Below are 16,360 nucleotides of genomic sequence, written 5' to 3' on the forward strand. Positions count from 1 at the left end.
CCTCTGGCCGTAGAGAATTGCCAGATCTGTTACATCTTTAAAATCCTTTTCATTTGCTCCAGACTCACCTGCCTGTCTTTCTCTAATTTCTATCTATGTCACATTCACAAGTAACTGGTTCAAATCATCATTTGCTGCCAGTATGTCACCTCTGGGTAATCACAGCTGTAGTGCACACTCCTACCTTTCTCAATCCAGCTGTTCACATTGTCATATTTATAGCAGTTTGAGATTATTATGAAGCATTCTTGCACCTCAATTCATACCAAACTATAAATACAATCTTTGACTGCTAATGAAATTAGCCAGTAATATAACAGGTTTGAAAGACAAAACAATACAAGATGACGTTTATTACTGACTAAACCTCAAACCCGCTTGCTAAAGAGGTTTGCTGAGTGGTCAGCATAAGTTATTAATCTCAAACTAATCATATATATAAATACAACGTCCATCGTCCATCTTGTTGTTTGTGTTGAAAACCTAATAAAGACAAAAAGCTAAATACATTTTAAGAGACCTTGAACTCAAGGTAGCAAGAGTATCAATTCTCATAAATTGAAAATGCTTAGCTAGATTTTATTAATATCTGCACTTGACTCAAGGTCCAATTGCCGATTGAATATTAGTGAAATTGTAAATATCGTAATATGGCATTAATATACATGTGTTTAAGTAGTTTTGCGTCTAACCAAGTTGGAGTAAAATAATAGCATTGGTGGCTTTTGTAATCATTATACCATAATATTATACCATAATCTTATACCATGATATTATACCATAATATTATACCATAATATTATACCATAATGTTATACCATAATCTTATACCATGATATTATACCATAATCTTATATCATGATATTATACCATAATATTATACCATAATATTATGGTATAATATTATACCAGAATATTATACCATAATATTATACCATAATATTGCTAACAGTAGTAATAATGTTATATTAAAATGCTGCATCTTTATATTAAGCTGTTTTAACTATATTTAAAAGTTTTTTATGTTTATTTGAATTGTAGTTAATAATAAATGGTTTACGCTTGTATATGACGACAACAAGATCTCTGACCAACGGCGGTCAAAGCTCTTTCTTACAAATCAATATCGATAATTCCTCTACTAAATCTGTCAAATGATATGAAATACATTAAAACTGGGTGTGAAATTTCTGTAAATAGCTTGGATACATTTCTTTCACACCATTGCGAATGTCTTTTGTCAAGTTTTGATTGGTTAATAATTTTATTTGCAGCTTCTTATTGGTCACAAGAAAATTACTCACAGTAGGTAGGGTATATAAACATTCAGGAAAGACTGAATCTTGCTTTTTATAGCAAACTGTCTGTGAGAGCATCTTATCATTCAGAGGTGAGCATTCACCTTTTCACATACTACAATTATTTACATAATAATATTTTATATAATACCATAAGACTTTGCATTAATATGGCTGATTGCTAGCAATTTACATTGCTTATTAAGCTACATCCCGACAAAATATGTTAATCATTAGAATGAAACTGAAAAATCTCTTTCAGATAAAATAAGAATACTGTGTGGTTGGTATGAGAAAATGAAGTTGGTGACAACAGGTAGACCTCGGCGTAACCTTAAAATCAGTGCTATATATTGACATACTCTGCACCATACAAAGTCAGCATCATCATTGTTTTATATGTAGGCCTGCAGTACATACAGTTTAACCAGAGTTATGAAAATCATAATTCAGATAAGGGTTATGAAAGATATAAGAGTTAGAAACAATAGAGACACGATCATTTGTGACGGGCTGGCAGCAAAGGTGCCAATCCTGAGGATATCTATAGTTTACAGTTATGGTTTTTTGAAGATTATTTTATACATGTATATACGGCATGCAATAGCCTCGAGCTTCATGTTACAGAAAAACCTTTTTGTATGAGTTTAAGAAATAGGTGGAATAATTGTATTAAATTATTTTGTCATGTCATTCTATGTTACGAGTCTACGTTGTGTGTTACAGAAGATTATGGCTACCTCCAGCTGCTCCTCAGAAGGAAAGACTCTTAACTTTTCCATAGCGACAATCATGTCCAAGAGGAAACCAGGAACTACCAAAACGCCGGTGGGAACTAACAAGGATGTAGGAGTTACTGAAACTGCAAGGGCCGGCAGGGTAGCGAGCGCAGTGGCAGCACCAGAATACATCATGCATGCACAGCCCATTCTCACCAACCCCTTACACACATTTCCTTTGTCACTTGGAAGATGGTTTCAGACATTGCCAATGCCACTCTTGTACCAGTCTCCCTTTTTTCCCAACTCGCATCTTAAATTCGTGCCACCTACTCCGATACCACCACCTTTCTTGTTCAGTCAGATGAGACATAATTCTGTGTTTAGCAGACTTGCTCAGCCAGCTGTAGCCACAACAGCGGCAGCCCGTGTGAAATTCGACGATGAAACTTCACCAGCAAAAGACAGGGTTTCTCGAAGCAACACAAAACTCCTGGATAAAACGCAAGATGATTTGCTGCTGAACGAGTCCAGCAGCAAATCTTCTGGCTATTCATCAGGCTCACTGTCGGAGCAGCGCAGTCAACAGAAAACATACAAATGTGAACACTGCAGCAAAGTCTTCAATGCGCACTACAACCTCACGCGTCACATGCCAGTTCACACCGGCGCAAGACCTTTTCTCTGTAAAGTCTGTGGCAAAGGGTTCCGGCAGGCTAGTACGCTCTGTCGCCACAAGATTATTCACACATCGGAAAAGCCTCACAAGTGTCAAACCTGTGGCAAAGCTTTCAACAGGTCAGTGCCTTTTATATGGTAGAATATGTACCATGGAAATATCGGCAAAAACCCGATACAGTCCTTTCATGTTTTTTCTTGTAAAACTTGAAATTCTACAGCCTTAAGCTGTTACTGATGGAGCAGCACTTACATACTGTAGATTCATCATTGACATCTAAACAACTTACCTTTTTGTTTGTTATTTTTTTCGCTCTCTTCAATCTATGTCTATTTTGTTTAAAAACCTACTATATGTGTTTAGAATTCACTTTCAAGTGAACCAAATTAAAAATAGGTTAAACTAAAAAAATACAACACATTATCAAGTATTTTTAATATCTTATACTAAAACAATAACTGCTATATAAATATCAAACGAGTTTATGATTTTGTTCATGCTAGGTGATATAAATTCTGTAAAGCATTCATTCATATCCCGCACTACAATATTTTCTCGATAGCAGTGAATGTTTAGGGAAGTGTGTTCTCTGCGTTTGCGGACTTTTTGTGTGTATTTGAGCACATCGATCTCCTCTGTTCTGTTTATAGGAGCTCAACCCTTAATACTCACACCAGAATCCATCAAGGATACAAGCCATACATCTGTGAGTTTTGTGGTAAGGGTTTTCACCAGAAAGGTAACTACAAAAATCACAAGCTCACTCATAGTGACGAAAAGCGCTTCAAATGTGAAAAGTGTGGCAAAGCCTTTCATCAAATCTACAACCTCACATTTCACATGCACACTCACAATGAAACAAAGCCCTTCACGTGTAAGGTGTGTGGGAAGGGTTTTTGTCGCAATTTCGACTTGAAGAAACACATGAGAAAGCTACATGACAAAATGCAAAATTCTGTGAGCAATTTGGAAAGCGAAGAAAGCCTGACAAAAGAATCATCTTCTAATATGCCATTGACGGTGTTTCCACAACAACCGGCATTTCCTGTTGCAATGCCACTACTATTCTCACCCGAATTGACCAAATGAAAATCATAGTTAAGCATTTCATTACATATTTATTTAGTTATAGATTGTAAAAAGCTGGTACAGTATACTGATCATTATTTGTTTTGTTCTTTTGTTGACGATTTGATGAGCCCAATTAATTTTTGTTGACATTAAAGTATTCAACAAGAGCCCCGCATTCCATAGGAAGTTGACTCTGTAACTGCCCAAGTTTTGCCTACATTGAATTTCTAGTTTTTATCTAATTTTTAAACAATGGCTGCTCATTTCTTGAAACAAAGGGCAGTAAAGGATTTGTAAAGCCGTAGTAAATCTTTTGTTTATAGACAATAAGCTGGATGCTCCATAGGCGTATATATAACTCTATTTTCATTTACACAACTGCAACTGATAAACTATGTATGCAAAACTATTTGTCAAAAACAACAGGCTTGCTATGAAACTCATTATAGGTTTGTATATGAACGGTTCATAGCGGTTTTATCTATATATCTCACTAATATACTGTTGTCTTCTCACTGGAAAAATTGATGCAATGCATTATTGAGATTATATCTCTTTTCTCTGTTCATCTATACCTGAAGAATTCAATGCTGATTGCTACACAGATTCATTACACGATATGCGCAGACATCTCTGTTCAGCAGCTGTCCCTTTACTCTGTAAGACCAGCAAGAAAGGAATTCTTTTGACAATTATAGCAACCATTTGATTTCTTTCCGTCAGTCATATCAAACAAAGGTTATACAAAGGACATTACTCATAGAATAAAGATTGTTATTTTGAATAGAGAATAAGAGAATGATCAAGTTTCTAAATTAGATTTATATCTCAGACTCTAGATCTGAAGCAAATAGTTGGATCTTCTATTCTATGATATATATGTATGTATCATTATATATATAACATATCATATATATAACATTTTATATATATATAACATTTTATATATATAATATATATACCTGTATACATAAAGTATTAGATAATTTTTACTGAAATTTTCTTGTGGCAGTATTTTTGATCAAAATATTTTTGTCTAATTTTAACATACTCAACTCGCAGAGTTTAGAGCTTTCTTTGTAAACTTAATTTATTTGAAATGACGTACAAATCATATATATATACATACATATATATATATATGCCATATGTATATATATATATATATATACATATATAAAGTTAGTTATATAATATAAAGTTGTACGGCTGGCATATATATATATGCCAACCGTACAACTACTAATAATATACTAATTTATACTAATAATATAAAAGTCTTTACTGCCACTTTAGACAACAACTCTCAGTCATCGTGTTCCATCTGTTTTACTCTTTATTACAAATAACATAAAAACTAAAAACATTTAACGTGCGAAGGAAAATGATTTGATAATAATAATAACTCACTTTAAACAACTGAATCGATGCTTATTTATTGTTTAAAGAGAAGAGGATGACCTAGTTCAACTACTAACAGTTGTAATTCAGACATTCTCACCATTTGGATTAGAATTGTATATGAAGTCTGATTTGACCTAAGATGGTAGGTGTTTCTCTTTCTGCAACAACATTTTGGGTCAGAATTTTATGTTTGTGCTCGTTACAGCCAATACAGATAGTCAAAGTTTGATTAAAAGTGCCCTTTACTTTTTAATACTCTGTTGTTTCTTTGGTGTTCAATGCTCGCAATAGACTTACAAAATCTCAGTCTTTGGAACAAAAGTCATTTGTTTTTAGCCTTTTAAAAGCCTTTTTAGTCTGTTTTCACTCGTTAAAACGCTATGATCTGTCTGAACTGAATAGGTCTAATGTTTTTAAATATCATTCAGTTAGTGTAGCAAACACCAAGCTTGGTCTTTCTCTGTTCACCATTTTTCAACTACAGGAATTCATAAAAATCTATAATAAATCTTTTGAGTACATATCCTTTATTTTATTTACACTTCTTTTAAGAGATTTATCGCAAAAAAAGTTAAGATAAGGTCTAACTCGGTCGAAGTTTTTCTCAACCGAGATAATGATAATTTATCCGTTGCGATGTATTGATTTAGAAAATATTTCTAACTCTGCGCTTTGCTTGTGGTCTACACATGAACAATTTTGATGAAATTATAGTTATTTAAACGCAAACCAACTGCTATTGCTGTATATGTAGGCGTTGAGCCGTATTGCATATCACGATGACATCTGGTGAGATTACGTAAAAGCATTAAGGTCTGAGAATGCGGCTAGTATCTTGTTCAACTAATTGGTCAAGATAGAGAGAAACATGCAGCAGAAATGGTGCAAGAAAACGGAAACGCCCTACGGTCATTATTCATATGTACCAAGTAGCCGTGGTCGGCTTGATAGTAATTAGATGATGCTGACTGGGGCGGATAATTCGAATGGACTTTCATACTGAACACAACACGGTGACAGAGTGCAAGAAGAATGACACCAAAATAATTATACATTTTGCTGGCTACTGTCTATTTTCAAGGAATGTAGAAGGCTAGCAGCACATGTGAGGTTTTATAAGCAGTAAACTTCAAGTTCATGTTTAATTGAGTTGTTTAGATACAAATATACAATAGAGTGACAAACGCACGATCATTTTTACAAAAAACAGTGCCACAAATGTAACAAACATTTTCGTTTTAAAAAATTCAAGGCACTAGACCATTGATGCAAATATCTAAATTTCTGGTAATGGCAAACATTATTTATAAACAGATTTGTAAGCAATTTACTAAGCATGCCAATTCTTCATTGCAGATCTCTCAAACCTCTCTATTCATTGCTCACTGTGAATAGTTATAAATCCTAAATTTTGCAAACCAGCTAACCACAAATGACAAGATATCATTTAAATATAACAAAAGCAACGTGTATCACCAGTACTGTAGTGTATCGTCACTAGTACTGTATCGTTAGTCCTGTAGTGTATCGCTAGTACTGTAGTGTGTCGCTAGTATTGTAGTGTATCGCTAGTACTGTAGTGTATCGCTAGTACTGTAGTGTATCGTTAGTCCTGTAGTGTATCGCTAGTCCTGTAGTGTATCGCTAATACTGTAGTGTATCATTAGTCCTGTAGGGTATCGCTAGTACTGTAGTGTATCGATAGTCCTGTAGTGTATCGCTAGTACTGAAGTGTATCGCTAGTACTGTAGTGTATCGCTAGTACTGTAGTGTATCGCTAGTCCTGTGGTGTATCGCTAGTCCTGTAGTGTATTGCTAGTCCTGTAGTGTATCGCTAATACTGTAGTGTATTGTTACTAGTCCTATAGTGTTTCGGTAGTACTGTAGCGCATCACTAGTCAGATGAAATAGTTAAGCTATGTTATATTTGGTATAAGCTATAATGTAACATTTATATTTCTATTGCATTCTTCTTATCAAAGTAGTCTAGAACACCAATAATTCAGGGAGTCCATCATGCGGTCAATCTACTCATAAGGATTTAGCATTTTCACTTTGTATCCAGTGACTTGCCACCTGAACAAGGTACAGGTACCAGAAATCCAATGCTAAACACACCCAGCCAAGCTTTTGCTCACTACACATGGCCACGCGGAGTATCGTAACATTTGCTTGGTTGAGGGTTTCAACTATAGTGCTCTAAACACAAAGCATCAGCTGTAGAGGTTTTTACTGCAAGCAGAAATGTCAAAAAACTTTTAAAACACTCTTTAGCATTGAGCCTAGAAGAGCTTGTATGGTGTTTACAAAAGCTCTTCTTTTTAGTATAAAAACTTTCATCTCCCGGTTATATATGCATATTTGCACACATTCAATTTTCTCTCCACACCCAGCTGCTAATTTCTCATACGACCGATTTAGATATACGACATCGTTTCAATGAGGTACATGCAGAGATGCTGTTTTGCCAATAAACACTAGATAAGAACTGAACACTGATTCATTGTATCACATAGCCATTTTGAGAAATTTAACCAACTCACTTCAATTCCTACAACGTGGACTCTACTAAATTAAACACTGTTAGTTTACAAGCATTTCTATTGGCTAACCAAGTTGCGTGACAGAGAAATAGATACGCAGCTGTTTGCACCAGCAAACAGACATGAAGCCATTTAGTTTATTGTTGGCGTGGGAAGAAAGGTTTAGGAGGTGAAGAATGGCAGTTAGAGGACTGGCTGTGGTATCAACGCGCACGACATGTTTAGCCAGTCATATAATGCTATGATGGCATCAATCCAACCATTAAATTCAACTGAATTTTCTGAATATAACTTGCGAATTAACCACCTTCTTTGAACTTTCCTGCTCGTTATGTGCAATGTAGAAGTAGTGATTAATAACAATTACACAAACATGAACTGTCACACATATGCTATTTTATAGTCTTCCCTCTATTTTCCCATTCAGCAAGTGTACACGCTATCTGAACGGATAGTTTCAGAAGGATAAAAAAATACCAGACTATATAATTCCTATGATTGTATTTATATACCGTAATAACATATTCTATAATATAATTTTTTAATATATCTACAACTAGAGTGAAAATTTTTACAAGAATCACAATAAAATATTCCTTGGAAATACTGTTGTCAGATAAGAAAATAACATTTCACATGAGGTGAACAGGTTACATTATGGGTGGCTGCAAATATTTCTTCATATCTAAATTAAAAGATATTTGTTGTACAAAAGCAACCAGCTGCTCATTTTAGCCTTTGACAAGGCATCCATTCATCACCTAAAATCTTTAATGATTACACAGCCATATCCTCAAACACCAATCCCAATGACCAAGTGTTCAAATTACAGCATGCCTTTGTGATACTTGGGAACAGAATGCTGATCTGTCATTGGTTTGCCACTGATTCCACAAGTGCCCACTCCAACCTTTCCTTTTACATGCTCGGAGGTAGCAAATATGCTCTTCTTGCTTGGCCTACCTTTGGTTGTTTTAGAGAATAACTGCAATATGAAGATGGTTTTATATCGCAAGTGAAATAAAGATCGGAGATGTGGTGACAGATTAGAAAGCACTTCTAAATACCATCAATTTGTATTATAAACAAATTTTAAATTTTAAATAATTTGCTTTCAAGATCATTGGAGATAATTTTTGAAACTGCGTAAAAAAATGCCTCAACCCTTTCACAGACATCTTCATGTAAACCCATGGAAATATTGCTGGAAAACAAGGTTAATGCATTGATATTCCTTCACAAAATCATCAAATGTATTATAAATATATGCTGAACATATTTTAGTGTCAATATTTATTAAAAAGTTATTCACCCTTTTGGTGATGAAGAGGCTATGTGGCAGCCAAAGCAAAAAAACTTGCTCTGTAAGACTGACTGGCTTCAGTTAATAAGAGACAAAACTGTCTAATCTTATATAAGAACAGATTACGCCTATTAAAACCAGTTAGAACCTGTTATAATTGCGATACAATGATTCAAGAATCAGTCCTAGCACCTAATCAAAGGAGTTTTAGGACATTCGAACATTCTTTCATATAGGTTAAAATCTTTGACAAATAGTTTTTTTACCAACATTTTCACAGAGTAACTGTGAAAATGTTGGTAATTGTATGTAACTGTTTGAATGTTGTATCAATGTACAGAGTGAATACTCGTCAATCTCATAAAGCCCATTGACCATTTTTTAGCAACTAATTTTAATGTTGCACCTGGCTCACATTTACTGGAAGCCCTTTAAAATTTATTACATTTTTTCAACCTTGAACTGTGAATTCCATGAAAATGTCTATAATAACAGCGCAATCCATCGTTTTTTTGACGTCATCAAGTCGTTTGCACATGCGCTCGTTGACGAAAAAGCCGCCATATTTGTAGAAAATGATCATTTTTCTTTTATTTACTAGTACTTTTTGGTGTTGTTTTGATACTATAATAAAAAAATTGCAAACAAAAGCATCGTTTTCAAAAGATCATTGCAAATGCTTCGTGTTTTTGATGATAAAATTGTCTATAAAAATGGCCGACAACGATAAAATGACGTCACAAAAAACGCAGGATTGTGTTTAAACCACTTGTAAGTGATACAAAATGAAATTTTAAAACTTTGATGTTGTAAGTCTTCAGTTTAAAATTTTTTTTATAGTAGAAGAATGATTTAATTAGTCGCTAGCATGCTTTTTGATATTGACAATGGTAAATTAGAGTTCTGTAGTTTATAAACATGCTGAGATGCCAAAACAACTTTGATCAGTGCAGTGCATTATGGGAGCAGGCTGTATAGCAACTAGAGTCATAGTTCAAGTCAATGTGAAATGTGCTTGAACTGGGTGTATACAGAGCATACACCCAGTGTATCGCTTAAAAGTGCTTTAAACACAATTGCGCTGTTATTATAAACATTTTCATGGAATTCAAACTTCAAAGCTAAAAAAACGTAATAAATTTTAAAGGGGTTCTAGTAAATGTGAGCCAGTGGCAACATTAAAATTAGTTGCTAAAAATTGGTGCATGCTCCGCATACACCCAGTCCTGTAGTGTATCGCTAGTCAGATGAAATAGTTAATCTATAATGTTATATTTGGTGTAAGCTATAGCATTTATATTTCTAGTGTATTTTCTGTATGCGGAGCATACACTCAGTTCAAATTCTCAGCAAAACGTACCTTTGAGTTGAAAGTCTGCCACTTATTTTTATCTTTTTCTCGTTGCTCTTCCAGCTCCTTTAATCTTTGCTTCTTCTTTAAATTTTTTGCCTTCTTGTATTCCCTCTCAGCGGCAGCTTTGTCTCGCCTGAGAAATAAATCAGCAGCGATTAGGACTGTTAACAGTGATCCACTTTTGAGACCCTGTTAAATTCCACTTTTTTGTTGCAGCTTCATAGGGAACAATTTTTTAAGTTTTTGATCTGGAGATGTAAAGGAGTTGTCCACTCTATACACCATTGGGAGGAAGTTGCGTAAAATGAGAAGACGAACCCAATGAGATACTAAATGTCGCTAGTGACTGCAGCTGCAGACCAGCCCTTACCTCGCCTTTAACTTCTCAACATGGGCACACTTGCGTCACCAGTAACTGCAACGACCAGGTCTCAAAGCCCGCGTCGTTGAGAAGACAATGTTGTCTAAAACATTCACTAAGAAACATTATACCCAATTCAACACGAGCTCTGTCAATTATCAGACCTCAAAAACGGCAATCGCTACGCACTGCACCCACCTGTTCCTCGTTTCTTTTGCCCGAGCTGGATCATAGGGCAGCAAACTGCTAACCTACAATAGAAAGCTTCCGCTAGAGAGGTAAATAGAGTGATAAACAACACATATGATAGGGCCGAGATTGCAGCAACGAATAAGCCATCGAAGATGTAAAAGGCTAATAGATTGACTAAAAATCTGATACGTCGTCTCATTCCTCAGAACTTCCTTCAGACCCATAAGCCTATGTTACTAGGCGCTACCAGCTCTAGCATTAGCCTCGATGTGTGATCAAGCCAAGCACTGTAAAAGAACTGGTAATGTTACAGGTTACCTTCTCAAACTGGCCATCGAATGTATGGGGTAACATTTGAGCTACTTCATGAAATGTAAACCCCACGCGTACTCCACACAGGTAGTCCACACGGATACACCACTCATGTACACCACACATGTACACCACACACGTAAACCACTCATGTACACCACACATGTACACCACATACCTACATCGCACCAATCAGCCATACCCGCACACCTATACAACAACTGCACAAGCATTCACACAATGCTAACAGACAAAATAGCAAATACTTGATTTGGTTGTACCATACACAGCGCAGATTGAAAACTGCTTAACATTTAGGAACAAACCATAATCACCAAAGCTAATCAGAGAGAAGACAATTACCTGTGTCACTTCTGACTGGTTGTAGCCTTCGAAGTTGACACTGCATGTGCCATCTTCTAAAATTTCATCAATAACACACGGATAGAACCTGCAATGAGAGTCAAATGTCTGAGATGTAGCGGTTAAAATCTGAGGTAAAAAAACAGAACAAAGGCCATGGAAAAACTGTCAAGCATCAACTGTGAAAGATGTGAGATGTGTGAAATGGGAACACATTTTATGTTACAACTAAATTCAGGTTTGCCTCCCCTTGTCGGCTGTTGCGGGATGGCATGTTCACATGCTATAAAACACACATTATCGCTACTGTCCACACAATGGAAAAAATTAAACTGATTAATATGAGAGTAAGAGTATATCTTGCAAACTTTCAAAATATTCCAATAGAGACATGGTTTCTTATTAATAGACTGCAAAACATGGTTTCTTATCTATAGACTGTAAAGCATGTTTTGTTAAACAAGGCCCTTTATCAATCACAAATATAACAGACGGAGCAGCAGCTTAGTTGACAATAACAAAATACTCTGCATGTATTATTGAGCTGTGAAACTGCTAATTTGCAAGTATTGAAACCGATAAAAATTGTCACTCAAGGAAATTACCCCTGAAACTAAGATGTTTTTCTCTTAAGAATGTTTGCAAAATGTGTAGACTCTGTTCTTTTCCCACCCTATAAAGAAACTAATTGTTTATAACTTGGCCAATGCTAAGGAAATTAAAGACAACAACACCCTTTCGGTAAAAATCCTAGAGGCTGGGTGAACAAAATATGTAATCTGTATAAAGTTTGTACATCTAATAAAGATCTCATCTTGCTTCCCTTTAAAATGTTTGTTCATGAGTTAGATGGCTGGTAGTAAGATATGAATAACATAAGAAATGTCTTAAAAATCCATGAGAGCGTAGAAGTTTAATAAAATTGAACTCTTTGGCGTATTTATCAGCATAGATTTCAACTTATCAAAACAGTATAAAGGTATGTACCATATGTAAGTACATACAGTAAGTATGTACAGTATGTATGTACTATATGTAAGTATGTACCATATGTAAGTATGTACCACATGTAAGTATGTACCACATGTAAATATGTACCATATGTAAGTATGTACCATATGTAAGTATGTACCATATGTAAGTATGTACCATATGTAAGTATGTACCATATGTAAGTATGTACCATATGTAAGTATGTACCATATGTAAGTATGTACCATATGTAAGTATGTACCATATGTAAGTATGTACCATATGTAAGTATGTACCATATGTAAGTATATACAGTAAGTATGTACAGTATTTACCATATGTAAGTATGTACCATATGTAAGTATGTACCATATGTAAGTAGAGGTGCAAACTTCGTCAACCATAATGCTATTAAAATTGCTGTTGGTCAAGCAACTTCCAACTTACAAGTTTGACTTATATGTCAAACTGGCTGTCTTTACGAATCAAGTATTTTTTAACCAATACTAGAGAAAAAAAACTGCAAGTAACTAACACAGCGAACGCCATTAATATTGACAATCAACTCTACAAAAACCTGCTATAAATAACACTACATACTGTCCATCGTTAGACCATGTTGCCATGCATTTATCTCCGGAATTCCACGCAACTGGGGCGGTAACAGCTGAATGAGACGCTTTCGTCTCATCTGTGTCGGCTGCACTATCACTGGCTGCCGGGGCACTTTGCTTCATCAGCTCCTCAGTTAATTCAATAACTTCCTACAGAGAGAAATCCTCTTTGTAGCTGACGAATAAGGCGATAATCAGAATGATTTTTAACTGATCAATATCTTACGAAAATTCTCGAATGCCATTTACAAAAACACAAGTGTTGAAAAATTCAACGAATGTAAGAGCTAATAATACCTGAAGGTCAGCTTTTAGTTTCACTAGCTGATCATTTTCAGGATCCACTGAGAGTGCCGCTTCTACCTGTAACATATACTGTATGAAGAATACCGTAAAACCTGTATGTGAACGCCACCTCTATTTGAATGCCATCTCTATTTGAGCTCCACCATGGGAGAGGGGTTGGAAAATAGAACGCCACCCTATAATTGAGTGTCACTTCTATTTGAACGCCACTTTTATTTGACCGATACTATTTGACATTTTTCATCTTTATGAACCCATAATAGCAAGTGATCAGTAGAAGTGTCCACAAAACCATACTAATAATGACTTTATTACATCAATAACAATTAGTTTGTTTGTTGTTTCTGTTCGTATCAAAGTCCATTTTCCAACTCTAAGTCTAAGTTTTTTGTTAGAAACTTTGATTGCAACACAATAGAAATAATTAGTATACAGTCAAACATGGATAACTCAAACTTCACGGGACCGAGTGAAAGTGTTCGAGTTATCAGAGCGTTAGAGTTATCAGAGCACTGTCACAAGTCCATGTATTTATTTATTTATTAGTAGATACATGTACATATACAAACTATAATATAAATCAAAAGCATAAATGGCTTGCTTTAAATTAAATGCTTCTAATGTGAAGTTTAAAAATTTTTTATCAAAAAGTATAGAGATTTTTCTATCACTTGAGATTGGTTTGTTGTTTGAGGTGATGTTATTGCCAGGACGTTTTTTAGATTAAAATTGGCAAAACTTGATCGTTGTTGAAATGCTCAGAAAAAAAGACATCTTTTTCTTTTGAGCGTTTTAACCAAGATCAATTCTGCCGACTTTTCTTGAAGTTCATGCGAAGGTTACCTCACTTTTCCTTGCTTCCGAAGGACCATTGCTAAGCTGATGTTTATTAAAAATCAAATTTCACCAAACCTTTAGAAAAGTCGTTGACAAAAATATTTTGCCGATGGTGGTAATAACGACGCCTATGAACTACGAAAAGTTGAGGTTTACCTCTATGGCTTGGAATAAAGTGATTTTCTAAAGCGATAACAACCGTTTCGGTAGCCGTTGGGCAAAAAACTGTTCGAGTTAACAAAGTTGAGGTCGAGTTATCTTAAACAATTCATCATTACGTGGGAACGGACCAAAAACCGTTCGAGTTAACCATGTGTTCGAGCTATCCGAGGGCGAGTTATCCATGTGTGACTGTATGTATCAGGATAATAGTAGTTCATTTTTAACGCGGTCTTGATACGTTTGATGTACCTGGAAAAAGTTGTTTTTTTTAAATTTCGCATTTACGATGGAAAATGTGCTACTACGTATCTTGTGCTGAAAATAGTACTGTAACCTTTTCATGACCTTACATCATTATTGCCCCATACTTGTATGTCGAGATATTTAATATCTTAGTAAGCTAATTCTTGTTTATTTAGCCATCATATCTGTGCCTCTAGCTTACCCTGTATGCCTTTCTGTTTTGCACTCATTGCCCAACCTGTCTGTGTGACCATGGCAGTCAGTTGTCAGGGTTTCAACAAATAAAGGTGTTCTACTTAATGAAAGATATCTATAGATATACATTTTGTAACCCATAATTTAACATTTTGAGGCTATTTTGATCCCACGCAGTTTCTATTTCTTCGAGCTAGAAGTTTCTATCCAAAATGGCATCGCGTAAAGTTTTACTCTGCTAAAAACTTGTTTAGACGCTAATATTGATTAGCTCAGCTGTGGAGAAGGGGTTGAGGTAAGAAACCGCAGTGCAAGGTATTGAACAGCCAGAAGAATCTGAAATAGTTTCAAACGAAGGCAACACTTAGAATGCAACTGGCCGAGCAAACGATGCTAATATTTTTGTTTTAACAATGTTGATATCTGTTTTTAAATGTTAATTTTTGTTGCTGCATGTATTATAATTATGATTTGTATGTCACTTGTTTTGGTTTGTTTGTTATGTCACTATGTTTATTTGTTTTACAGGCTATAAATGGGGAAATATTTTGAAATGGCATAATTGTAAAATGGCTAGATGTGCTTTTTAAGAATTATACCAAAATGATAGTGTTAAAGACAAGTCTTTTCAATAGTTTTCAATTTCGACTAGCAGTCTATGAATTCGACTGCTAGAATAGCCTGATGACAACAACGGTTTCGACCATTGTCTCTTCGACTAAATCTCCATTTACCATGTGACGTCCCTCTACCCCTTAACGCCAACCCTCTCATCCTTAACGCCAACCCTTTTAGCGACTGTCAACTTAATGATAAGCCTCTACAAGCACGAAACATATCAATTTTTCTTTAACTTGAACTTTATTGACAACATGTATGCTACATGCAAAACCTGGTTGCCCACTTCCAATTATCTGCATACATTAAAATAAGGAGCATTTGCGTGGACAGATTCATTTTATTTTCAGACGAGCAGCGCATTTCAGTACATCTACGCGCTTTTAACGGAATTAATTTACCCAATGAATTTACACAATCCATAAAAATGTATAAATTCAATATAAAATATCTGCAAATGTACACCAAATAGGCTACCTGAGTAAGTTGCTCAGTATATGTAACGAGATTATTTTTAAGATGATCCTTGCTCGCCGCCATTTTCTTTTGAGAGTAAATTTAGCTCGGGTACCGCAGATACTCCTTGCGTAGCGAAAGACGACCGCCGTAGCACCTGTGAGAATCGCCTATGACAGTTTTGTCGAAACAGTTTTAATCAAGAGATAATAACTCTTGCTACAACTGCAAGTAGACAACTCTTACGTTATCTAGCGTTGGCCATGTGCTTTGGTTGATCATAGTTATCATTTTATTGATGATGAATAACAACTCTTATAGCAATTATTACTATTATTGTTGTTGCTGTTGTTTACCA

The 16,360-nt window shown here is 35.2% G+C and overlaps 2 protein-coding genes across 2 annotated transcripts; one reads left to right on the top strand and one right to left on the bottom strand.

Annotated features, from left to right (window-relative positions):
- Positions 1–2,030: 2,030 nt before the first annotated feature.
- Positions 2,031–3,927, top strand: LOC137393338 (fez family zinc finger protein 1-like). The gene is made up of 2 exons (XM_068079885.1): positions 2,031–2,815; positions 3,347–3,927. The coding sequence occupies exons 1-2, from the start codon at positions 2,031–2,033 to the stop codon at positions 3,783–3,785; spliced, it is 1,224 nt and encodes a 407-aa protein (XP_067935986.1). The 3' UTR covers positions 3,786–3,927.
- A 4,271-nt stretch (positions 3,928–8,198) lies between these two features.
- LOC137389393 (survival of motor neuron-related-splicing factor 30-like) lies at positions 8,199–16,122 on the bottom strand. The gene is made up of 7 exons (XM_068075495.1): positions 16,024–16,122; positions 13,483–13,548; positions 13,172–13,335; positions 11,600–11,687; positions 10,931–10,983; positions 10,378–10,504; positions 8,199–8,699 (listed from the first exon to the last, which is right to left on the bottom strand). The coding sequence occupies exons 1-7, from the start codon at positions 16,084–16,086 to the stop codon at positions 8,541–8,543; spliced, it is 720 nt and encodes a 239-aa protein (XP_067931596.1). The 5' UTR covers positions 16,087–16,122; the 3' UTR covers positions 8,199–8,540.
- Between the last annotated feature and the right edge of the window lie 238 nt (positions 16,123–16,360).

This window comes from Watersipora subatra, chromosome 1 (genome assembly GCF_963576615.1).
Source record: "Watersipora subatra chromosome 1, tzWatSuba1.1, whole genome shotgun sequence".
In the NCBI taxonomy this organism is placed as follows: Eukaryota; Metazoa; Bryozoa; class Gymnolaemata; order Cheilostomatida; family Watersiporidae; genus Watersipora; species Watersipora subatra.

Excerpts from the sequence above, each read along its gene's own strand:
- LOC137393338 (XM_068079885.1), top strand. The coding sequence starts at position 2,031 with ATGGCTACCTCCAGCTGCTCCTCAGAAGGAAAGACTCTTAACTTTTCC. Across the intron at positions 2,816-3,346 it reads TGTGGCAAAGCTTTCAACAG|GAGCTCAACCCTTAATACTC; the intron begins GTCAGTGCCTTT and ends TTCTGTTTATAG.
- LOC137389393 (XM_068075495.1), bottom strand. The coding sequence starts at position 16,086 with ATGGCGGCGAGCAAGGATCATCTTAAAAATAATCTCGTTACATATACT. Across the intron at positions 10,505-10,930 it reads GCAAAAGAAACGAGGAACAG|GCGAGACAAAGCTGCCGCTG; the intron begins GTGGGTGCAGTG and ends TTTATTTCTCAG. Across the intron at positions 8,700-10,377 it reads GGCAGACTTTCAACTCAAAG|TTATTCTCTAAAACAACCAA; the intron begins GTACGTTTTGCT and ends TTCATATTGCAG.